A 25,742-nucleotide genomic window follows, 5' to 3' on the forward strand; every position below is an offset into this window, starting at 1 on the left:
GACCCTGTTCCCAGCTAATCACCTCATGGGAGACTGAGAGGCTTTGCCATGTTTAATCTAAAAGGTTTAGTCCTACTTCCTCGAGATCGCCAGTAAAGTTTTGTCTTTAATGTAATTTTTTTTAAAACTCCCTAACTAAATTAATCTAACAATTTAGACAGTAGAAACTAACTGAAAATAGAATAGTCTGTTTAGGCAAAGTATTAAAATCCATCAAAATATTTCTGATTAATGTTGGTTTTGTAAATACAGATGATCTTTTGTGCCTTATATCCTTAGACCTATCCATGCGTATTTCTACCCCAGAGGCGATATTTCCCTAATTTGTTTTTTTTTTTACAGCAAGTTGTTACCCATGTAAAACAGTACAGGGCAGAATATTTAGTGCAACATAAGATATAACCAGAGGGCTGACATTATTTATAGAACATGGATTTATTCGTCAAATTAAACAAACACAAGTTAAAAAAAACATTGGCGACACTTTCGGACGTTTTTGTTTTACAGCATTGGAGGGGGGGGGCTTCTATGTTGTATCGCCTGGTCAAAACAAAATATTGTCGCCTGTCGATGACGCCATTACCTCGGACCAAAATAACTCGCCTGAGTCTCTTTTGCAAATTGTGTGGACGTCTTTATGAATCAAAATTATTTAAAGAAAGGACCTTTGAAATGTCTGTAGATCATGCTGCCGGACTCTCGCCCTATGCAGACTCCTCGAGGTAACTTTGGCTGCCCAGTTGCTGACAGTATTAAAAGTTAACGGCTAACTTTTTTAGCTGTTAGCAAGGTAGCGAGCGTCACCTCCAGCGCCCGGAATTAACTTGACCTCTCTTTGATGAATTAGGAAGGTCCAGACTCTAGCTCGGTTGATAAAGGAGTCTCAGTGCCTGGTTGTCCACTCTGGAGCAGGCACAAGCACATCGACAGGCATACCCGACTTCAGGTAGGCACCAATATGACACTGCTGGAAAATGTCTGCCATGCTTATCATTGATCTCTCTCTCTGTCTTCCGTTCTCACACTCTCGAACACAACCACACGCCACACTAAACGGAAAGGGGGTGGGGGCTGCAGACCAGATACTCGTTTATATCTTTCCCACCCAATGACATCTTTACCGAAGAAACGTTGCTGCCTTGCGGGTCTACGGATATGTGACTTGTGATGTATGTGTCATGCACTTTTGGAATGAATTAAGGGACTCAGATGATAATGAATCGGGCGGCCCACGTAAGTGATGGTGAGATATACGTTTTCCTTCTGCAGTTGACTGTATCTCAGAAGGTTTTCAGAATATCTTGTGTTTCTGCTCCTGCCATGCATGGTATGGCCAATGTTGGGGATTCTTTAAGCTCTGACAATATAAAGCCGATGCCATTATGAAGATATTTGTGTAAAAAGGGCCATTACGCCTGGCAAAAGATGCTGTGAGTTTTAAGATTATTTTTTTGATTTTTTTTTGTGATCAAATATTTTTTATTTTATCATTTTTTAAACAAGACACACAAATGAACAATAATGCAAACAAAAACCCACCCACAAACCCAACCACAAAAAAAGGAAGAAAAAAAACAGAAAAAATTGCAAAAAAGAAACAGCATACAATACTCGGTCAGTGTTCAGTCAATAAAGTTCTTCAACTCAGCGGCCACAGAATTCCACATGTCTATAGTTCCAGCCCTTGCTCCATGGATCCTTGCTGTCGAGAGCTCCAAATATACAATGTCCAGATATAAGAGGGACCAATGACGAGATGACAAATCATCTGGAGCTTTCCAACGCATAGCAACCATCTTCTTGGCTGCTGTGAGTCCCGCAAGCAATATGCGCTGCTTGATTAGTGGTACATGTAGTGCAGAGAAGTCATTTAGAAGTAATACCGCAGGGTCAGCGGGTACAGTAATCGACAAAAATTGGGACAATTTATCAGCAACCATTTCCCAAAACCCTTTCACCCTTGGACATTCCCAGACCATATGAAAGAAGGTTCCAACCACATTCAGCGAACAAAATGTACAGTTTGGGCTATCAGCAAGTTTCATACAAAACCTCTGTCGTGGGGTGCGATATGTCCGATGTATAAAATTATAGTGTATCTGCTGATGATCTGGATTCCTAGACGCTAAGAGAATACTAGACCACACCGTCTCCCAACAGAACTCAGTATCCAGATCGGGCACATCTGTTCTCCAAATTGTGTCCAGCGCAAGGGGTTTGTATGTTCTTTCCAGGATAAAGCCATACAGCACAGAAACTAAACCCCTAGTACTAACCTTTTCACTAATTATTCTATAAAGTGGATGCACTGGGAGAGAAGAGAGCCACGGCACCCCGTGAGCCTTCATGGAAGCCCTCAACTGAAGATAGAAAAAAAAAGACCAGGCCGGTAAATCATATTGATTCCTGAGATCCTCAAAAGAACGCAGACCACGGTCATCACACAGATTACCAAGAGAGTGTACACCCCTACTGGACCAGCTATTATGCGGGATAGGACGACGATCAACTAGGAGACCTTGGTTGTAAAATATAGGAGAGCAAACATTCCACTTAGCGGTGATCTTACATGCCGACTCCACAGATCTCCAGACCGCAACCAGGTATTTTTTTGATTTTTTGATTTTGATGTATTTTGTTAAACCCCATGGGAAAATGTAAGCTCTACATTTAACCCATCCTAGCTGTGTAGCTAGGAGCAGTGGGCAGCTGCCGTGCAGCGCCCGGGGACCAACTCCAGTTCGCCTTGCCATGCCTCGGTCAGGGGCACAGACGGTAGCATCAACCCTAACATGCATTGTCTTTTTGGGGGTGGGGGAAACCGGAGCACCCGCAGAAAACCCACCGCAGACACGAGGAGAACATGCAAACTCCACACAGAGGATGACCTGGGATGACCCCCAAGGTTGGACAACCCCGTGGTTTGAATCCAGGACCTTCTTGCTGTGAGGTGACGGCGCTAACCACTGGGCTACTGTGCCACCATATTTTTCGGCATTTTCTGCTTTTATTTTAACAGTGACGTTAGAGAAAAACAAGAAAGGAGGGGGAGAGAGAGGGGATGACGTGTAGCAAAGGGCCCGGGCCAGATTCGAACCCAGGCCGCTGCGGTAAGGACTCAGCCTTATGTGGTATGCGCTCGACCAGGTCAGCCACCAGGGCGACCCCAAAGATACCCTTGAGTTTTAGAGTTTGGATATACAAATTCTTTTTTAAAACATTTAAAATGTTATTTGCTTTTTGAAAAATGCATATGAAGGGAGAGGTGGCACACTGGCGTAGTGGTTACTAGCACTGTTGCCTCATAGCAAGAGGGTCCTGTGTTCAATTTCAGCCCATCTTTGTGGAGTTTCCATGTTCCTGCCATGTCTGTGTGGGTTTCCACCAAGTACTCCTGTTACTTCCCACAGTCCAAAGACAAGCGTGCAGGTTAGGTGAATAGGAGTCCCTGAATTGCCCATAGGTATGTGTGACCATGTGCATGGGCCCTGTGATGGACTAATGACCTGTCCAGGGTGTCTCCCCTACTCTCCACCTTATGCCTGCTGGGATAGCCTCCATCCGCTCACAACCTTGAATCGGATTAAGTAGGTATTATGGATGGATTGGAAAATGTATGAAATTTCAAAAAAGAATTGGAATACTCTATTTAACCATGAAACTCGTTTTTCTGCAGTGCCCAAAAGTCTATGAGCTTTTATTTTGCATCTCTCTTTAGCTCACCTCCTGTGGGCTATTGAAGCTTAGTGTGGTATTTTGATTTAGGAAAGTTGCTGGAACAATCCAGCTCTTTGTAAGGTCCCTCAAACAGACACTATGGTGGGCTTGTTTGTTTGATCCCATTATGTCTTCTGGGTTTTTGTCTGTGCTGTGCCATTCCACATTTACCTCTGGTGTCTGAGCTGATAAGAAGAAATTAAGTACCAAAGAATTATGAACGAGTGAAACATTGATTAGGCTCATTTCCCATATGATTAATTAAAATTCAATTGCAGATGTTTGCAGGTAGTTGGATCTAGTACACACACTAAAAGATAACACTAGTGGAAACTTAGCTAATACATTTAGAATAGACTAGCTGTCTATCTGGCTGTCAACCTTTTGCTGACTGCAAATAAAGTCTAGGGTCCTATATGCACAAAATATTTACAGACAGAAAGCATATATCCACTCTTGGCTGTCTGATTATTTTGGCTTTGAGCACTAGAAAGTGTTATCAAACCCACACATGCTGTGCACACACACACACACACACAGATTCAGTAGCAGCTTGATGTTAGTGGAAAGCAAAACATGCTCATGTTAGATCAGCTCTGCAGACCTTCACTAGCTTTTAAGTCCTGCAGGCTGCAGCACATCTCTCCCATTGATAAGCATGCCATAAACTACGCACATGCCTCTTCGTTAATGCCGGTTAGTCTTTCAACCAGTCTCGGCAAGTGATGTATTCGAATTCACAATGAAAGATGAACCTTTGAACATTGAAAAATGAATTTGAGAGATGAGGCTGTTGTGATTGTTGGGATTCACAGAACACATTCTCCACCCTGATGCATAAAGATATTTCCCATGTCCTCACAGTAACTCAACAACTGCAACAGTGTGAGGCAAAAACAAGGAGTGATGCTACGATTTTGCAGTTTTGGAGATATCCTGCCAAAAGACACGTAACAATGGACATTATGCTTTAAAGTGGGTCTTGAATACTGGCTTTCAGGTTGTAGGATGATCGCTTAAATTGCTTCCATCACTACACCAATCTGCCAACATTTACTGTCAAGTTGGTTCATTAAACTAAACCCACGCATCAGTTGCAAAACATTAAAGCTTCCCTTTCCCCTTCTTTGATGCATCCTATGATGCATCCTCACAAACATTTAACCCATTTGCATGTGATGCTTCTTGGAGTTACATTGCAGCTTGTTGCAAAGTAGTCGGCTGATGCAAGCTGAATAGTTAACCAATTTAAAAGATTCTGTCACCAATCGCTTAGTTTAAAAAAATACTGCAGTTTTTCTTTAAAGGCTTTGCCCCTAAGGACCGCTTTCTATTTTTCTACAACGTCTCACCATTTCCTCCCAAGGTCCACACACCCTTTGGGTGTGGACCTTGGAAGAGAAGGGTGAGACACCCCATTTTGATATCACACTTGAGGATGCTCGACCCAGCCTGACTCACATGTTCTCCACCTTATTTACAAAATGAGTGAGAAATTTTTCTGACAACTCAGCATCAAGTTCAAAAAGAGAAGTGGAGGGACCATTAATAACAGAATCAATTACCCTAAAGAGAACTTTAGGATTATGGTTATTTCTTGATATTAGCTTGGAGAAGTACGCTGATCTCACATCCTTCACTGCCCTCTGGTAAATTAACATTTGGTTTTTTTAAGGGTGTTATGTGCTAATTCAGACTTGTTGACTAGCTGTTGTCATTCTGATTTTCTACGGAGTCTTCTAAGGGCATGAGTATGATCATTCAGTCAGGTGAGGTTATATGATTTTTGTTTTCTAGTTTTAAATGGTGCAATTTGGTCGAGTATGGATAGGCACTGATCATTGAATGAATTTAACAGTGCATCTAGATTGAGGGAGGATAAAGAGGGATTAAAGGATGATGAATTTAAAAACATCACAGAATTTAACTGCAGTCAGCGTTGAGAATGCGAGAACGTGTTTTATGATAGTGGTCTAGGAATACTGAGCTGTAGGGGTACTTTGAAAATGACAGCTTTATCGGGAATCAGGAACACTTTATTTGTCATTTCATTTCATTTCATTTCATTTCATGTATGCGGTGGCACGGTGACGCAGTGGTTAGCGCGGTCGCCTCACAGCAAGAAGGTCCTGGGTTTGTGTCCCGAGGTAGTCCAACCTTGGTGGGTCATCCCCGGTCGTCCTCTGTGTGGAGTTTGCATGTTCTCCCCGTGTCTGCGTGGGTTTCTTCTGGGGGCTCCAGTTTCTTCCGACAGTCCAAAAACATGTAGGTCAGGTGAATTGGTGGTAGGTACTAAATTGTCCCTAGGAATGAATGTGTGTGTGTGTGTGTGTGTGTGTGTGTGTGTGTGTGTGTGTGTGGGCCCTGTGATGGCCTGGCAGCCTGTCCAAGGTGTCTCTCCACCTGCCGCCCAATGACTGCTGGAATAGGCTCCAGCATCCCCGCGACCCTGAGAGCAGGATAAGCGGTTAAGACAACGAATGGATGGATTTCATGTATGCACGTACATGAAATGAAACGAAATATTATTTCCCCCAGCCCACAGCAGTGCAACACATATCCAAAAACTACAAGAACACATGTATCCAAACTAAAAACAAAAAACAAGCACTGTCCAGTTGAACGAATGCCAGCCAGGATGACTGTCGGAACTGCCAGTCTGCATGGGCTAGCAGTTAGCTTAGCCTGCCTCGCTTCTGTGTCCTGTCAGACCGCCCTTGGTGTTTCCTGTTCAGGTGCAGCTTCAGGCAGAGCCTTGGTCCTCGGGCCCACCGGATGCAGCAGACCAGGCTCCCTCAGCCGATCCAATGCCAGCTCTCCCAGCCAGACACCTTCGACAAACTTCCCTGCAGTCCACATGACGACACTAAAAACAGTCGACGCCAGGCGAGGCCGCCGTCAGACCGCCCTCGGTGTTATCGGAACTGCCGGTCTGCATGGGCTAGCAGTTAGCTTATCCTGCCCTGCTTCCGCGTCCTGTCAGACCATCCTCGGTGTTACCTCTTCGGGCACAGCTCCGGGCATGGCCGTGGTCCCTGGGCCCACAGGATGCAGCAGAGCAAGCTCTCCCAGCCAATCCAGCGCCAGCCCTCCCAGGCATCAAACGAAGACACAAACTTAGGTGCTGACGTGGACAAAGACACTGCATGGACGGTACTGGGTGAGGCCACTGCAAACGTGAATTCATGCCACCATCTTCCCACACCGGAAGCAGAAGATGGTCAGATACAGGCATATCCACCAGATTAATGCAAACCGGCAGTTCAGACAGTCATCCTGGCAGGTGTTCGTTCTCCTGGACAAGTCAAGTCAAGTCGAGTCAATTTTATTTGTATAGCCCAAGATCACAAATTACAAATGTGCCTCAGTGGGCTTTACAGCAGCACAACATCCTGTCCTTAGACCCTCTCATCGGATAAGGAACAACTCCCTAAAAAAAAACCTTTAACGGGGGGGTGGGGGGGGGAACCTCAGGGAGAGCAACAGAGGAGGGATCTCTCTCCCAAGATAGACAACATGCAATGGATGTTGTGTTTACACAATTTACACAATACAACACTGAAAGAGGATAAACAGAATTATAATGGACATAAAATTTATGAAGAATATGATGCTTAGGATTTCTTTTTTTTTATGGACTGTTTTTTTTTTCTTTAGATATATGTGTTAGTTTGGATTTATGTGTTCTTGTAGTTCATGTAGTTTTTGGATATGTGTTTTTGTCTTTGTGTTGCACTGCTGTGGGCTGGGGGAAACGACCTCAAATGAGATAAAATTACCAAAAGCAATAGGATGGCGCTTAAGACCTAACTTATAAAAACAGCTAGGCCATCCCCTCTTCCAGAGCGCCTGGGAATATGAAAATATGCAAAATCAGAGGGGCTAGCCTCAATCAGGGGAACTGTGTAGCCTGGAGACAGCCATGTCTCAGTAATCCTAAAGAAGTCCAGGTTATTAGATCAATAAAATCATTAATGATGAAGGACTTATTACCCAGAGAGCTCACGTTGAAGAGGCCAAGATTGTTTGGTGTCAAAGCAGAATTAAAACCAATCGGAGTACTACAAATAGGACGCAAATTGCAGATATTTGCTCCATATATCCGGTTGTTTTTGTCTCTACTATTAGATACGTCGTGTGGACGAGAGGCACGGTGCCCAGTAATAGTCTGTATGGGGAAAACTCTCGGTGAGAGGTTCAATGACAGACAAGGCCAGTGGAGGGAGTCAGCGAGTGGAACAGTACCATCGAGAGCCACCACAGGTGGAAGCGGAGGCTCCAGGAGGGAAGCGTGGGATGTAAACAGTCACATGGAGAGGACAGCACGGTGTGCTGCTCTCTTTTTCTCGCTCTGTCTGGGATTTGCTGTCTGAGCTCCACGGAAACGTGGTTGTAGAGGAGTGTGAGAAATGTGGCTGGTACGCGCAGACACACACACGCACACGCACACGCACACGCACACACACACACACACACACACACACACACACACCTTGATCACCTTGGTATTGATACTGAAACCCTACCACAGTTATTTGAACAAGCCGCTTTGACTTGCATCTATTTTTTTTCCACACAAGCTTTTGTATTCCACCATCTTTTTTTGTTTGCAAGTATAAATGTATTAATATATATTTAAATTCAGTATTTGGCACTGTAACTGCACATTCCAAAATGAAGACTGCTTGAGAAAAGTAAATTGAAAGAGCTTGGTTTTTTTCCCCAGGCAGTACGTGAGAGAGAAGGTGATCGGTGTGATGGGGCTGAAACCCACCGGACGCTACTGTGAAGTGGTCCGCTCCAGGGTACTCAGAGCCTGCAGGTAAGGCATGCTTAAATTTGTCCATAGTGAAGTAATAACATTTTACCATCAATCTTCCTGTGTATGTATATATGAATGGTGGTCTACATTACAGAACGAAACTCATCAGCACCATACTGGACTGGGAGGATGCTCTTCCACACGGAGACCTAACCAAAGCAGATGATGTCAGCAGGTAAGACACATTGACCATCTCTACAACCCAGCGTTGTGCCCATCAGACTGTGCATCAGGAACCAACTGGTCCCAATGAAGCCCAGTTCATCTCTGATGTGTGACCATGATATACAGAGTTAACAAGGCTGAGTTTGTTACCATGGTGTTGCCACAGCTACTGACAGGACGCTACTATCAGCTGTTCAAAGTGGAAAAATTCTATTATAAAGACAGCTTGATTTAGACGTGAAAATATATTTCCCCATAATGTTTATGCAGGTATTGGATAGGAGTGATTCTGGCGTCTATTCAGTGTTTCTCCTCTACTTGGCCCCATTAACATTACTGCTCTTACCCATCCTCTCTTCCTCGAACACCCAGGTCAGGTTTATAAAGGGATGCTCATCCTAAACAGCACAGGAAATTAGATGCTTCCGGGTATCGGTTATGTGAAACATCTAATTTGATGTAAAATTATATTTGGTGTAACGCTCTGTACCGTTTTATCCAGTTTTTTCCCCTAATGGAATATTTTACTTACTGAGAATTTTTTACATTGCACATCATCATCAATTTTACTGTTTAAAAGTAGGCTTTTATTTTTGACATTTGCCTCTTTTAGTTTCTGTATCCACAGGTGTTTTTTTATTGTGCATGTCTTTGTCTTGTAAAATAGCATGATGTTCTGAATGCATCGATCTCCAAATGTCATTATGGATTCATGGTTACTTACTGCTCCACTTTCAGTCACAGCACACGTTAAGGCTTACTTAAGGTTTCAATCAGGGCATAGAGAAATAAATGGTAAATGGATTGCATTTAGTATATAGTGCTTTTCTAGCTGCAACAGCCACTCAAAGCGCTTTAAAATCAACAAATTCCTCACATTGTGCCAACACGTGATCGGCGGATCAAATCCCCATGTTAGCTACGGCTTGGTTGGGTGTCCCTACAGATACAATTGGCCATGTCTGCAGGTGGGAAGACGGATGTGGGTATTTGTCCTGGTTGCTGCACCAGCGCCTCTTCTAGTCGGTCGGGGCGCTCAGAGAGGGGAGGAGCAGTGACCAGGACGGCTCGGGGTATTTGGCCAGATACAGTTGGGGGGAAAATTGAAAAAGAAATTCCTCAAATTCCCGTGCACACACACACACACTCTCATGCACCAACGGCAGTGTGTGCCTTGCAAGGTAACAAACAACCAGCTCATTGGGAGCAGTTAGGGGTGTGACGTTTTGCTCGACGACTCCCAACATTTTTGCAAGGAGGATAAAACCAGCAACCCACAAGTTACCAGGCGACCTGCTCTACCTCCAAGCCAACTGTCGCCCCTAAAACAAAGAAAAAAATGTGCAAAGTATGTTATGCATGATTTGCCTATTTGCCAAACAATTATACACATCCTTTTTTAAAATAGTTTTAAGAATCAACATGTGAGTAAGGAGAACCCTCTCACTGGGCAAATATGCTACTTGATTATGTGACATGATACTTAAAGCTACATGTCATTCATAGTGGTACACTTGTTTTTAGCGTTTCTCTGCCCACACTGAAAGTGGCACAAAAAAGGTCGAAGAGCAAGACAAAAAGAGGCTGAGTGGCACTGCTGCAGCAGAACACCACGCCCGAGCACCTCACAAGTCTACCCAGAGTTAAGTTGTGTATCGTCTTTCTACATGGGTCATTGTTATCGTTTTAGTGTGCTGGACCCCATGTGAATCTAATATGCAATGTTGGCATTGATATTTGATGACCATAAATAATGTAGGCAATCCCTTACCTACATTATTTAGGTGGTTTGCTATGTGCATTTTCTCCCAGAAGAAGAAGGCATAGATTTTCTTCCTTAAGGCTGTGTAATATAGTCTCGCCTTTTGATGATTTTATCACCAGGGCTTTACCGTTCGAGGGAAACTGCATATTTTCAGCTCAAAAAATGTAAAAAAAAAAAAAAAAAAAAAGTTTACTTCTTGAATCATCTTTTTCAACCAGACAAGCAGACTTGGCATTGACTCTGGGCGCCTCCATGCAGATCAAACCCAGCAGAGACCTTCCACTCCTCACTAAGTGAAAAGGTGGCAAGGTGGTCATCATCAACCTACAGGCCACCAAACATGTGAGTCCCACGCATTTGCAAATATAGAAGCACCTGTGCAACAAACCTGTATGGTGCTCCATCTTGTCAAAAAGCCTGTAGGAATTAAAGACACCAGAATTCTCTGTCCACATAAGCTGTCGACCTATTTTCCTCCATCTCATGGCTTTAATTTTCTCTGCCAGGATAAGCATACATACCCCTGCGTATCCATGGTTACGTAGACGAGGTCATGAGACAGGTTATGGACTTGCTGGGATTGGACATTCCAAAGTGGGAGGGGCAGACTATCTGCGAGAGCGCCGCGGCCATCTCTGAATCCACCACCCTTCTCAAGTCACCAGGTGCAGCAAAGAAAGGGGTGAAAACTGAGGTCAAGAAGGAGGAGAGAAAAAGACTCGCCATACCACAAACAGACGAGGAGCAGGTTAACAAGGAGCCAATTACTGTGAAGAAGGAGAGAACAGAAGCCCCCGTAGGGTTTAACAAAGAGAACTAGACTGTGTCACTCTTAGCAGAGCTTCTTAGAAAGGGTGAACCTTACAACAGAGGGCCCAACAACCCAACATGGAATGGAATTCCTCCTTTGTCATCCGATTCCCTCTGGAGCAATGACTACACCAGTACTGTATTGTCTTTATGGATCCCACATTTTTCTATGGTCACTTAATGACAGCTGTCTTTCTAGTGGAGAATAAAACTGGTCGAGGGTGTTTCACAAATTACCCTCCCAACATACAAACACACAATAAGACGTAGTACATTGTGTCTTAGAAAAGTGTGATTAGGGCTCTCCATTGTGGCAAATTAGATGGTTTATTGTTTGTTTTTGGGTTTTTTTTGCTTTTTTTTTTTTTTTTTTAAGTGGGCTTACCTTTCATGGGTTATTTTTAATTATTAGGGAATTTTGTCACAGGCACCATTCTTACCTTTTGGCTAAACACTTTTGCTAGAGAGAGGCTTTACCAATACTCAGTCTGGGGTTCATTCGATTTATTTACCATCCCTTGTGCTGCTAAAATTCAGCAGGTGCCTGTGTAGAAAGAAGCCTTATCTTCAATAATGTAAGGTGGGGGGGTTGGGTGTGAGTGATTGTGTCTTTGATATGGACACTTACTGCAATACCTGACCACAGGCAGCCCAAACAGATCAGGGAGAGATGGTAGAATAGAGCTACATACACTGATGAGCCAAAACATTATGACCACCTGCCCAATGTGTTGTTGGTCATCCGTGTGCTGTCAAAACAGCGCTGACCCACCGAGGCATGGACTGTACAAGACTCCTGAAGGTGTCCTGTGGTATGGCACCAAAACATTAACAGTAGATCCTTCAGGCCTTTTAAATTGCAAGGTGGAGCTGCCATGATTCAGACTTATCAGTCCAGGACATCCCACATATGCTCATCAGACTGAGATCTGGAGAATTTGGAGGCCATGGCAACACTTCATCACGTGCCTCAAACCATTCCCGAACAATGTGTGCAGTGTGGCAGGGCGTATTATCCTGCTGAAAGAGGCCACTGCCATCAGGGAATATCATTGTCATGAAGGGGCGTACCTGGTCTGAATCAATATTTAGGTAGGTGGCGCGTGTCAAGTTGACGTCCACATGAATGGCCGGACCCAGGGTTTCCCAGGAGAACATTGCCCATAACATCGCACTCCCTCCACCAGCTTGTCTTCCCACAGTGCATCCAAGTGCCATCACTTCCCTAGGTAAACAGTGCACACGTATATGGCCATCCATGTGATCTAAAAGAAAACAGGCCTCAGAGGATCAGGCTACCTTCTTCCACTGCTCCAAGGTCCACTTCCGATGCTCACATGCCCATTGTAGGGGCTTTAAATGGTGGAAAGGGGTCATCATGGGCACTCTGACATGTTTGTGGCTAGGCAGCCCCATATGCTGCAGGGTGCGATGCACTGTGTTGTGACACATTCCTCCTGTAACCGTCATTAACATTTTCTGTGACTTGTGCCACAGTAGACCTTCTGTTGGTTTGGACCAGACAGGATAGCTTATGTTGCCCTCGCGCATCGATAAGCCTTGGGCGCCTAACAATCCTGTCGCTGGTTTGTGGTTTGTCCCTCCTCGGACCACTGTCTGTAGGTACTCACCACTGCTGACCAGGAGCACCCCACAAGCCTTTCCATGTCAGAGAGGCTCTAACCCAGTCGTCTGGCAGCAACTATTTGGCCCTTGTCAAAGTCGTTCAGGTCTTTTACCTCTGCCCATTTCTCCTGCATCCAACACGTTGACTACGAGAACTGATTGTTCGCTTACCATTTAATCTACCCAGGCCTTGACATGTGCCCTTGTTTGGAGATGATCAATGTTATTTGGTTCACCTGTGAGTGGTCATAATGTTTTGGCTCATCAGTGTATCTGTGATGCAGACAAGATCAAGAACTGTCATGAGACAATGAGGTTATAATAACAAACGTCACTACATTGCTTGGTTTTTAGATCGCCCACTTTACACAGTTGCAGTAAAAAGTGTTCTACTTGTTGCTGTTTAATCGATTAAATTTTCAGCTGATTACTTCTCTGTAAATGTACACTCACAAGACCTTGTGGTTGTCTTACACTGGCTTAAAATGTAAAGCCCCAATTTTTTGCACGTCCTTACTGTTTGTGTGAAGGAATAAAAAAAAAAAAATGTAGTTGTTTTTTTTTTCCATTGGTTTTTGTTTTTCCTAGAACCCTTTTTGTTAATCTGATAAGCGGGTCATAGTGATACTACCTATGTTTCCATTAACTTGTTTTCTTTTCAAGAGAGACAAACTGTTCTCAGACATTGTGCACATTGTTTTTGGGGTTTTTTTTGTTGTACATTTTATATACAGATGTTTTTGCAGTAAACATTGCATTAACAGTGCCACCTTATGTGTACAGTGGGTCGTTTACGTCTGAACGCCAACTAAATTTGATGACACATTTTCAAGTAAAAACGGAGGAACCATACACATGTTCACTTGACATCATGGTATGCGTCTCTGTATTTGCCACAGAACTCATTAAGATGTCAGCCATGACCAAACACGATTTGAAATTCTGATGAGGGTTTCACACACGTTCGATCCAACTACTATGTCTTCGCTTTGATGGCTTGCAAGACCCTCTTATGTCGATAAGGTGCTGCCTGTCACAGAACCTGGTAGAACTGATTGTTGAAAAGATAATGAGCCTCATTCATCAATTGTTCGTACATACAAATTTGCTTTTACACACCCATGGAATTTTTTTTAGCTCGCAAGATTGTCTGACAGTCGGAAGCAAAGCCTGATGGCTTAATTCCTAACCCCCTGACATCTGTTGTCTCTTGTGCATGCCAGAACATCTTGGAAACGTTAATTTAGTTTAGTTTCACCATGATCTTTGTTTTCTCTCACTTGACTTGTAATCATTGGTGATCCCAGTGAATTATTAGTCAGGAGGACATACAGAAAAACAATCGATTGAAACTCAGTTTGACAACATATAACTGAATTTTGCTGTGGTCCTCCTGTGATTACCTGTTGGATGTGTTTATTTGTCATTTGTTACCAATGTAAAGCAGTACAGGCCAGAATATTTAGTGCAACCTAAGATATAACCAGAGGGATAACATTACACGTGTATAGAACTGGGGTTTATTCATCAAATGAAACAAACATAACAAATTAAAAATACATCAGTGACGTTTTCACTTTTTGAACGTTTTTGTTGTACAATATTGGAGGGCTTCCATGTTGTATCACCTACGCAGGACTGGCTGTTAACCAAGATCCAACTTGCTCCTCTCACAAGAGAAAATGTTGTATTTGGTATTAACACGAAGGACATTAAGGGGGACTTGATTTTGAACAACCCGATACTCCTGGCGAAAATTTTCATCCACACATCCAAATAGGGGAAAATGAGACCACTTTCTTCTGTTTTCAAAAGGGGCCTTGTGGACAATCATCGCAGTGCTTCGAGACTAATTGGGGGGGAACATGCAAAACCTCTCCTCAGAGCTTATGAAGAACTGAAAATATCTGAGGACACCTAGAGCAACTATCAAAAGGTGCAGACGTATTATCTTTAATTTGTTTTATCTATTTTTTTTATTCTCAATCATTTGTTATATATTTTATTTTATACAATTTATCTTTCTTGTCTAAGCTGCCTTGTATGTTGAGAGGTGTTTACTGTCATGGTTTGTATGCCTTTATTTTTTGTAAATGAACCGCTTTCAATAAAAACAAAAAGGTTGTACTGCCTATCGCCAAGTTTAAAAGAAATTGTCGCCTGTCGATGACGTCATAGCGCGGACCAAACTAACTCGCCTGTGTCTACTTTGCAGGTTGTGTGAACGGCTTTATGAAGGCAAATATTTGAAGAGAGGACCTTTGAAATGTCTGTAAATTATGCTTCTGGACTCTCGCCCTATGCAGACAAAGGTGTATGCGGACTCCCCGAGGTAACTTTGGCTGCCCAGTTGCTGACCGTGTTCATAGTTAACGGCTAGCTTTTTAGCTGTTAGCAAGTTAGCGAGCATCACCTCCTGCGCCCAGCATTAACTCAGCTAGTGACTTCTATTTGATGAATTATGCGATTGCTTTTACTGTTGATCCTGTCATATCCACTCCCATTTTCTCACACTGTTTCGCTGACTGCGTCTTTTATGTGGGCTAACAGACGTTTGATAGTCCCGAGGAGCTGAAAGCGAAGGTCCAGACTCTAGCTCAGTTGATAAAGGAGTCTCAGTGCCTGGTTGTCCACTCTGGAGCAGGCATAAGCACATCAACAGGCATACCTGACTTCAGGTAAGGCACCAGTATAACACTGCTGTAAAAATCTGCCATGTTTATCATTGATCTCTCACTTTGTCTCCCTTTCTCACACACAAACACAACCACAAAACGGAAAGGGGGTGGGGTCTGCAAACCAGATACTCGTTTGTTTAGTTATTTATTTATTTATTTATTTATTTATTTATTTTCCCCACCAAATGACAGCTTTGCCCAAAAAATGTTGGTGACTGGGTCTGACTGGGTGGCGGGTCTATGGATATGTGACTTGTGATGTATGTGTCAGGCACATTTGGAATGAATTAAGGGACTCAGATGATAATGAATCAGGCAGCCCATATTATCAGTGATGGTGAGATATATAAATATTTTCGCCCTGCAGTTGACTGTATCTCAGAAGATTTTCAGAATTTCTTTGTTTCTATTCCTGCCATGGTATGGCCAATGTTGTGAACTCTTTAAGCTCCGACAATAGCTGATGCCATTATGAAGATATTTGTGCAAAAAATGCCATTAAGCCTGGCAAAAGATGCTCAGGGTTTGAGTTTGAATATACAAATTCATTTTTTCTTTTTCTTTTTTAAAATTGAAACATTATTTGCTTTTTGAAAAACGCGAAGGGAGAGGCGGAAGAGTGGCTTAGTGGTTACTAGGGCTGTCAATCTTCCTATATAATCATATTCGAATTTCTATGCATTATTGTTAATATTCGAATATATTCGATTTTTTAAAAGCTGTAATTTAGCCTATTTACAGGCTTGTGTCCATGTCTACAGTATCAGAATGTGGTTATTAAGTACATTCTGTCCACTAGAGGGCATTCCAGCCACTCAAAACGTCTAGAAAGACGAACTCTCAGAAAGTCCCGGTCAAGTCCAGGTTTGAATAAAAGCTATTTATCAACTTTCTCGAGGCTAAGGAACACTCCTACTCCCCCAGATATTTAGGAGACCTCGAGAGGTGTCCTAAGTGGTTAGGAGTTGCCAGTAGGAGAATGAGACTGAGGAGACAAATTTTCCATCGCCTATTAAAATGCCTTGTGTTTTTGGTTAATTCGTACGCAATACAATTCGTCCCCACGGTTCATTTGTACACATGACATACACTTTCTATTTAGGAGATTGCTGCGTTGTTGTTGAATGAGTTGTGTGCGTCTTTACGCACCAATGGGTATAGGCTGCTTGAATGAAGACGTAGCCTACCGTAGTTTTTGACGTTGTCTCCAGTGGTATCGTACGGTTTCACAACTCGCGCGGCTAGGAACCATGTGCCTCGGCTCAAGCTCGTGGACGAAATCTCTAAATCCAGACCCCTGCGATATGTTGATCGGTCTCATATCTTTGCAGATAAACTTTTGTCAGTTTCTCCGGAATCCCCGTTTGGCGGGTAGCTGGTAACCCTCTCGATGAGGAGGGAGGCAAAAAGGAGGTCATGCTTGCCTGCCTTTAGCTGCGGTTCCTCAGACTCCCGTTAGCTCCGCTGCTAGCATACCAGGGTGTAGCGTTAGCAGGTGTGCCCTGAAGTTGCTGGTTGTAGTGTGGTATTTCATTTGGATCTTGCATATTCTGCAGATTACTATATCTCTATTTGTGATATTTTTCCCCCGTTTGTTGACCGAAATCCAAATGTTTTCCACACCTCGCTTCTCAAACGGTCAGGGATGGTGATCTCCGTCGGCTCCTCTCTTTCCGCCATTTCTGTGATAGTGACGTTAATGGTATCGCGCGCGTTTAACGATATTGTGATTCAGACTCAAACTTTATTGTTCATGACACGTCGAAAGCGTCTCACATGGGTAGGCAGGCGAGAAGAGCGAGATTCGCTAACATTAGCCAACACATTTTGATATATTTTTTTAAAAATTACACATCGAATAGCGATTCGAGTATAAACTTAAGTCCCCAACTAACGGGTCTGAGCGGTTAGCGATGTCGCCTTGTGGTGCAGAACATCTCGTATCGAATCCCGCACCGGGCAAGAAAGTAACCGGTTACACTAGCGTTCGAATAGTATTCATATCTTTTACTATTCAAAATATATTCGAATATAGAAATTTGTTCCAACAGCCCTAGTGGTTACTAGCGCTTTGCCTCACAGCAAGAGAGTCCTGTGTTCAATTTCAGCCCATCTTTGTGGAGTTTGCATGTTCCTCCCATGTTTGTGTGGGTGTCCGCCAAGTGCTCCTGTTACCTCCCCACAGTCCAAAGACAAGCATGTAGGTTAGGTGAACAGGATTCCCTAAATTGCCCCTAGGTATGCTTGACCAGCATGGGCCCTGTAATGGACTGGTGACCTGTCCAAGGTGTCTCCCCTGCTGTCTACCTTATGCCTGCTGGGAGAGCCTCCAGCCCCTTGCAATCTTGAATCGGATTATGTTGGTATTATGGATACATAGGAAAATGAAGGAAATTTCAAAATAGAGAATTGGAATATTCTTTATTTAACCATTAAAACTATGAAACTAGACCTTTTTTTCTACATGAAAGTTATTTTTCATTGTTCCTCCTGAGGTTTTGTTATACGAAGAGAGCCGTTTTTCTGCAGTGCCCAAAAATCTATGAGCTTTTAGTTTGCATCTCTCTTTGGCTCACCTCCTGAGGTCTATTGAAGTACCACTGTACCAGCAGATGAGGGCGTGAGAAGCTTAGTGTGGTATTTTGATTCAGGAAAGTTGCTGGAACAATCCAGCTCTTTGTAAGGTCACTCAAACAGACATTATGGTGGGCTTGTTTGTTTGATCCCATTATATCGTCTGGGTTTTCTCTGCAGTATGCCATCACAAATTTACCTCTAGTGTCTGAGCTGATAAAGAAGAAATGAAGAACCAAAGAATTATGAATGAGTGAAACATTGATTTGGCTCATTTCCCATTTGATTAATTAAAATTATGTTTCAGTTGTTTGCAGGTAATTGGCTCTAGTACACACACTAAACCATAACGCTTGTGGAAACTTAGCTAATAAATATAGAATAGACTAGCTGTCTATCTGGCTGTCAACCTTTTTTAGACTGCAAATAAAGTCTAGGGTACACACAAAATATTTACAGACTCAAAGCATATATCCACTCTTGGCTGTCCTATTAGTTTGGATTTTAGCACTAGAAAGTGTTGTTGTTATCAAACCCACACATACATGTGCATGCGCGCCCGCACACACACACACACACACACACACACACACACACACACATTCAGTAGCAGCTTGACATTAGTGGAAAGCAAAACATGCTCATGCTAGATCAGCTCTGTAGACCTTCACTAGCTTTTAAGTCCTGCAGCACATCTCTCCCATTGATAAGCATGCAATAAGTGACGCATATGGCTCTGTTAATGCCGATTAGTCTTTCAGACAGTCTTGGCAAGCGATGTATCAAATTCACAATGAAAGATGGACCTTTGAACATTCAAAATGAACTAGAGATGAGGCTGAGGCTGTTGTGGATATTGGGATTCACAGAACGTATTCTCCACCCTGATGCATAAAGATATTTTCCATGTCCTCAGTAACTCAGCAACTGTCACAGTGTGAGGCGGAAACAAGGAGCAATGCTATGATTTTACAATTTTGGAGATATCCAAATGGAACAAAGAATGTAAATAAGAATCATGGCAGGTTGGAAAATAGATTTTACTAATTTTTGTATGATTGTTGGAATGTCATCATTTTTAGTAAACTTTGAAAACAAATGTCCTTTTTGAGACTTTTCAGGAAAAAAAATTATACACACAGGAGCTGGCATTTTAGCTGTTCACCAGGTGTGAAAATACAGTAAATGGCAGGTAGCAGTGAGTCTGAAAAAGGGGTGAAGTTGTGTGGCTAACAAGCAGATATGCCAGAACAAGCTCACAGAAAATCTTAACTAGCAGATGCTGACACATCATTAGCTGAATGTCTTGATGCATGCTCAATTATCCAGGTAAAAAAATCAAAGAAGGTTGAATCAGTTCATCTGGACACAATATTTATTGACAGATACGTTTCATCACTCAACTAAGTGACATCTTCAATCAGACTGAAGATGTCACTTAGTTGTGATGAAACGTATCTGTCAATAAACATTGTATCCAGATGAACTGATTCAATCTTCTTTGATCAGTAGCTAAAATCCAGGTTCAGATATATATATATATGCACACACACATTTTTTTTTTTTGTTTAATCAATGGGGAAGGTCTTGGCAGAGCAGCACTGGCATGACTTGCCAAAAGACACGTAAGGGTGGACATTAAGCTTTCGTGTGGTATTGAGTCCTGGATTTCTGGTTGTAGGATGTGCGCTTAGATTGCTTCCATCACTAAACCAATCTGCCACAGTTCCTGTTTCCACGTTTGGGTCATTAAACTAAACTCAAACGTCAATTATAAAACATTAAAACTTCCCTTTCCCCTTCTTTGATGCATCCTATGATGCATCCTCATAAACATTTAACCCATTTGCATGTGCTGCTTCTTGGAACTAAAGGAAAACTCGACTCCTTAAGACATTCTGAGCCTGTTGGTACCAAAAAGGAGCTCTTTTAGTGGACGTTATTTGGTGAGCACAGGTTGTTTGCAGCTTGCTGTAAAGCAGTCGGCTAACGCAAGCTTGCTCAATGTCTTGATGCATGCTCAATAATCCAGGTAAGAAAATAAAAGAAGGTTGCTCAATAGTTAAGCAACAGTTAGGATGATCGGCTGTGGCGACCCCTAACGGGAGCAGCCAAAAGTAGTAGTAGTAGTTGCTCAATAGTTAAGCAATTTAAAAGATTCTCCTACCCATCGCTTAGTTTAAAAAATACTGGAGTTTTTCTGTAAAGTCTTTGCCCTTAAGGACTGCTTTCTATTTTTTTATTTCCCCATATTCTGTTTCAGGGGTCCAAAGGGTGTGTGGACCTTGGAAGAGAAGGGTGAGACACCCCACTTTGATATCACATTTGAGGATGCTCGACCCAGCCTGACTCACATGGCTCTAGTAGGGCTACAAAGGGCTGGCTACCTCAAATACCTCATCAGCCAGAACGTGGATGGCCTGCATGTCAGATCTGGCTTCCCCAGGTAATACTGCACTGCCTGCTGAACGTAAGCCTAATACTGAGACAGCAGCTGTAAGCTCACGAAAACCGCTCGCACCATGTTGTTTCTCAGTTGTCGGCAGGCATCAGTACATAACACTGCCTGTCAAAAGTTTGGGAACACCTTTCCTTTTTTCTTTCTTTTTTTTTTAATAAATTTTCAGAGTAATTTTTGATTTTCTCTGTTTTCAATTATGTAAGAAAAAAAATGACCTGCAAATGTTTATATAATACAAGTATTTACTTACTAATCTATGTAACACTAAGCTACATGTCAAAAGTAACAAACAAAATTCCACTTTTTTCAGAAAATGTATTAAAAAAAAAAAAAAAAAAGCAGGGTGTCCCCATACTTGAGGTTGCCTCACAGCAAGAAGTTCCTAGGTTCGAACCCCAGGCCGTCCCAAGTCCTTTCTGTGTGGAGTTTGCATGTTCTCCCCGTGTCTGCGTGAGTTTCCTCCAAGTGCTCCGGTTTCCTCCGACCATCAAAAAGCCATGCATGTTAGGGTTAATACTCCTGTCTGTGCCCCTGACCAAGGCAGTAGGAAAAAATAACTGGAGTTGGTCCCTGGGTGCTACAGCTGCCCACTGCTCCGATACAGTAGGACTGGTTAAATGCAGAGAAGAGATTTCATTGTAAGAATACAATTCGTTTAGAGGTACAATGACAAAATAAAGTGACTTTCTTTCTTTTTCTTTCTATTTTTCACGTGCAGTGTAGTTACTGTCAATGTTGTGAAAGCCCCAATATTACGATGTCAGTTGTCACACTGATCAGATACAATTAATTGAAGTTGTGTAATTTAAAAATTTTTCCAAATTTGCAGAAATATATTCCTTTAGAAATAAAAACCACAATACAGTTTATTCAAATCATAATCTGATTTCTGGCGTTGTTTGTGATAAATGGGGAATTTTCCAGACAAAGTAATGGTTCAATGACATCATGACTTGTTGCATGAGGTCGCAGCATCACTTCACTTCCTCGTGATCCATGTTCTCAGGTTTAATCTCAGTTAGGAGGAGGACGTGCTGCCTCATGTTGACCACTAACTGCAGTCCCACAGCAAAACTGTCGCCCTTCAAATATGTGCTGAAATGAGCTTCATCATCATGCCAGAAATGTTGGTCTGCATTCAGATAAATTGGACTGACCCCAGGCAAGGAGTCTTAATATTCTATTTGATACATGTCTATCCTATAACAGATGGCTGCCCTTCCTAGGAAGCCATTTCTCAGCTTTCCCTCTCTTCTTCATTAGCCTACAGTTTTCATCAGGGGACTTCTAAATAAGCTCGACGCTTTATCATAGAGAGTTGTGACTCCCCGTCCAAATGGCAATCACTGAGAGAGGAAGTGAACTGACACTAAAGCAGCTGCTCGGCTCTCATCTGATTTTTATTCCAAATGGAATATAGAAATTAATACGAATGCTTGAAATTTTTATGAGTGCAAGACCTGCAGAGGAAGAGAGTCTTTTTTTTTGTTGAATTATGTGAAAGTGTCTCATCCTTTCTTTAAAGTGTCGGGACTATGATTTAATGAATATTGTCTTTGTGATCTTCCTCTAATCCCCAGCGTTACCAAACACCAAACAAGTTCTTCTTTTTCTCACTCTGTCAGGGATTTGCTATCCGAGCTCCACGGAAACATGTTTGTGGAGGAGTGTGAGAAATGTGGCAGGTACACACACACACACACACACACACACACACACCTTGATGTTGATACTAAAACCCTACCACAGTTTTTACTTGAACAAGCCGCTTTGACTTGCATCTATTTTTTTCCACACAAGATTGTGTATCCCATCATCTTCTTTTGTTTGCAAGTATAAATGTATTAGAAAGGTGAATTGAAAGAGTTTTTTTTTTTTTCAGGCAGTACGTGAGAGAGAAGGTGATCGGTGTGATGGGGCTGAAACCCACCGGACGCTACTGTGAAGTGGTCCGCTCCAGGGGACTCAGATCCTGCAGGTAAGGCATGCTTAAATTTGTCCATAGTGAAGTAATAATATTTTACTATCAATCTTCCTGTGTATGTATATATGAATGGTGGTCTACATTACAGAGGGAAACTCATCAGCACCATACTGGACTGGGAGGATGCTCTTCCACACAGAGACCTAACCAAAGCAGATGATGTCAGCAGGTAAGACACATTGATCATCTCTACAACCCAGCGTTGTGCCCATCAGACTGTGCATCAGGAACCAACTGGTCCCAATGAAGCCCAGTTCATCTCTGATGTGTTACCATGATATATATACACAGTTAACAAGGCTGAGTTTGTTACCATGGTGTTGCCACAGCTACTGACAGGACACTACTATCAGCTGTTCAAAGTGGAAAAATTCTATTATAAAGACAGCTTGATTTAGACGTGAAAATATATTTCCCCATAATGTTTAGGCAGGTATTGGATAGGAGTGATTCTGGCGTCTATTCAGTGTTTCTCCTCTACTTGGCCACATTAACATTACTGCTCTTACACATCCTCTCTTCCTTGAACACCCAGGTCAGGTTTATAAATGGATGCTCATCCTAAATAGGAAATTAGATGCTTCCGGGTATTGGTTACATGACACATCTAATTTAATGTAAAATGATATTTGCTGTAATGCTTTATTTGCTGTAATGCTCTGTACCTTTTTGTCAATTTTTTGCCAATGGAATAGTTTACTACTGGGAATTTTTTACATTGCACATCATCATCAGTTTTACTGTTTAAAAGTAGGCTTTTCTTTTTGACATTTGCCTCTTCATTTCTGTATCCACAGTTGTTGTCTTTGTCTTGTAAAATAGCATGATGTTCTGAATGCTTCTATCTCCAAATTTCATTGTGGATTCACAGTTACTTACTGCTCCACTTTCAGTTACAGCTCACTTTAACACTTAGTTAAGGTTTCAATCAGGACATACAGAAATAAATGGTAAATGGATTGCATTGATATAGCTCTTTTCTAGCTGCAACAGCCACTCAAAGCACTTTCCAGTCAACAAATAGCTTACATTCACCCACACACACACTCATGCACCGACGGCAATATCCGCCATGCAAAATAACAACCAGCACATCGGGAGCAGTTAGGGGTGTGATGTTTTGCCCAACGACTCCAACATTTTTACAAGGAGGATCAAACCAGCAACCCACAAGTTACCAGGCGACCTGCTCTACCTCCGAGCCACTTTCACCCCTAAATCAAAAGTGTGCCACGTGTGTTATGCATGATTTGCCAAACAATTATACACTTCCTTTTTTAAAATAGTTTTAAGAATCAACATGTGAATAAGGAGAACCCTCTCACTGGGCAAATATGCTACTTGATTATGTGACATGATACTTAAAGCTACATGTCATTCATAGTGGTACACTTGTTTTTAGCCTTTCTCTGCCCACACTGAAAGTGGCACAAAAAAGGTCGGACAGCAAGACAAAAAGAGGCTGAGAGTGGCACTGCTGCAGCAGAACACCACGCCCGAGCACCTCACAAGTCTACCCAGAGTTAAGTTGTGTGTCGTCTTTGTACATGGGTTATTGTTATTGTTTTAGTGTGCTGGACCCCATGTGAGTAAAATACGCAATGTTGGGCATTGATATTTGATGCCCATAAATAATTTAGGCAATCCCTTACCTACATTATTTAGGTGGGTTGCAATGTGCATTTCCACCGAGAAGAAGGAGAAAGCATAGATTTTCTTCTGTGTGATATGGCCGTGTAATATGGTCTTGCCTTTTGATGATTTTATCACCAGGGCTTTACCGTTCTAGGGAAACTGCATATTTTCAGCTCAAAAAATGTAAAAAAGTTTACTACTTCTTGAATCATCTTTTTCAATCAGACGAGCAGACTTGGCATTGACTCTGGGAACCTCCATGCAGATCAAACCCAGCGGAGACCTTCCACTCCTCACTAAGCGAAAAGGTGGCAAGGTGGTCATCATCAACCTACAGACCACCAAACATGTGAGTCCCACGCATGCGCAAATATAGAAGCACCTGTGCAACAAACCTGTATGGTGCTCCATCTTTTTCAGTATTTCAGTGATGCATTAAATCCCTCAAACATTTTTAAGAGCACGTCAAAAAGCCTGTAGGAATTAAAGACACCAGAATTCTCTGTCCACATAAGCTGTCGACCTATTTTCCTCCATCTCACGGCTTTAATTTTCTCTGCCAGGATAAGCATGCGTACCTGCGTATCCATGGTTACGTAGACGAGGTCATGAGACAGGTTATGGACTTGCTGGGATTGGACATTCCAAAGTGGGAGGGGCCGACTATCTGCGAGAGCGCCGCGGCCATCTCTGAATCCACCACCCTTCTCAAGTCACCAGGTGCAGCAAAGAAAGGGGTGAAAACTGAGGTCAAGAAGGAGGAGAGAAAAAGACTCGCCATACCACAAACAGACGAGGAGCAGGTTAACAAGGAGCCAATTACTGTGAAGAAGGAGAGAACAGAAGCCCCCGTAGGGTTTAACAAAAAGAAATAGACTGTGTCACTCTTAGCAGAGCTTCTTAGAAAGGGTGAACCTTACAACAGAGGGCCCAACAACCCAACATGGAATGGAATTCCTCCTTTGTCATCCGATTCCCTCTGGAGCAATGACTACACCAGTACTGTATTTTCTTTATGGATCCCACATTTTTCCGTGGTCACTTAATGACAGCTGTCTTTCTAGTGGAGAATACCCTCCCAACATAGAAACACACAATAAGACATAGTACATTGTGTCTTAGAAAAGTGTGATTAGGGCTCTCCATTGTGGCAAATTATAGATTTTTTTTTTTAAGTGGGCTTACCTTTCGCGGATTATTTTTTGATAATTAGGGAATTTTGTCACAGGCACCATTCCTACCTTTTGGCTAAACACCTTTGCTAGACAGAGGGTTTACCAATACTCAGTCTGGGATTTATATTTTGATTTATTTACCATCCCTTGTGCTGTTAAAATGCAGCAGGTGCCTGCGTAGAAGACTTCAATAATGTAACGTAGGGTGTTGTGTGTCTTTGTGACTGTCTCTTTGATATGGACACCTACTGCGATACCTGACCACAGGCAGCCCAAATATATCAGGGAGAGAGATTGTAGATTAGAGCTGCGTACACTGATGAGCCAAAA

General features: G+C 42.5%; 1 protein-coding gene and 1 pseudogene across 2 annotated transcripts; both read left to right on the forward strand.

The window, feature by feature from the left end:
• Nucleotides 1-672: 672 nt before the first annotated feature.
• Nucleotides 673-11,442, forward strand: LOC130124435 (NAD-dependent protein deacylase sirtuin-6-like; annotated as a pseudogene).
• Nucleotides 11,443-14,772: 3,330 nt separating this feature from the next.
• LOC130124116 (NAD-dependent protein deacylase sirtuin-6-like) lies at nucleotides 14,773-25,112 on the forward strand. Of its 2 annotated transcripts, XM_056293529.1 has the most exons (9): nucleotides 14,773-14,841; nucleotides 15,121-15,237; nucleotides 15,456-15,583; nucleotides 20,421-20,603; nucleotides 22,244-22,303; nucleotides 22,501-22,596; nucleotides 22,691-22,771; nucleotides 24,463-24,586; nucleotides 24,801-25,112. In XM_056293529.1, the coding sequence occupies exons 2-9, from the start codon at nucleotides 15,172-15,174 to the stop codon at nucleotides 25,110-25,112; spliced, it is 1,050 nt and encodes a 349-aa protein (XP_056149504.1). In that variant the 5' UTR covers nucleotides 14,773-14,841; nucleotides 15,121-15,171. The 2 variants fall into 2 exon arrangements, with proteins under 2 accessions (XP_056149504.1, XP_056149503.1); XM_056293528.1 differs by lacking the exon at nucleotides 14,773-14,841 and having other exon boundaries at nucleotides 15,091-15,237.
• The last annotated feature ends 630 nt before the right edge of the window (nucleotides 25,113-25,742 follow it).

The sequence above is a fragment of the Lampris incognitus genome, chromosome 14 (genome assembly GCF_029633865.1).
Source record: "Lampris incognitus isolate fLamInc1 chromosome 14, fLamInc1.hap2, whole genome shotgun sequence".
Classification (NCBI taxonomy): domain Eukaryota; kingdom Metazoa; phylum Chordata; class Actinopteri; order Lampriformes; family Lampridae; genus Lampris; species Lampris incognitus.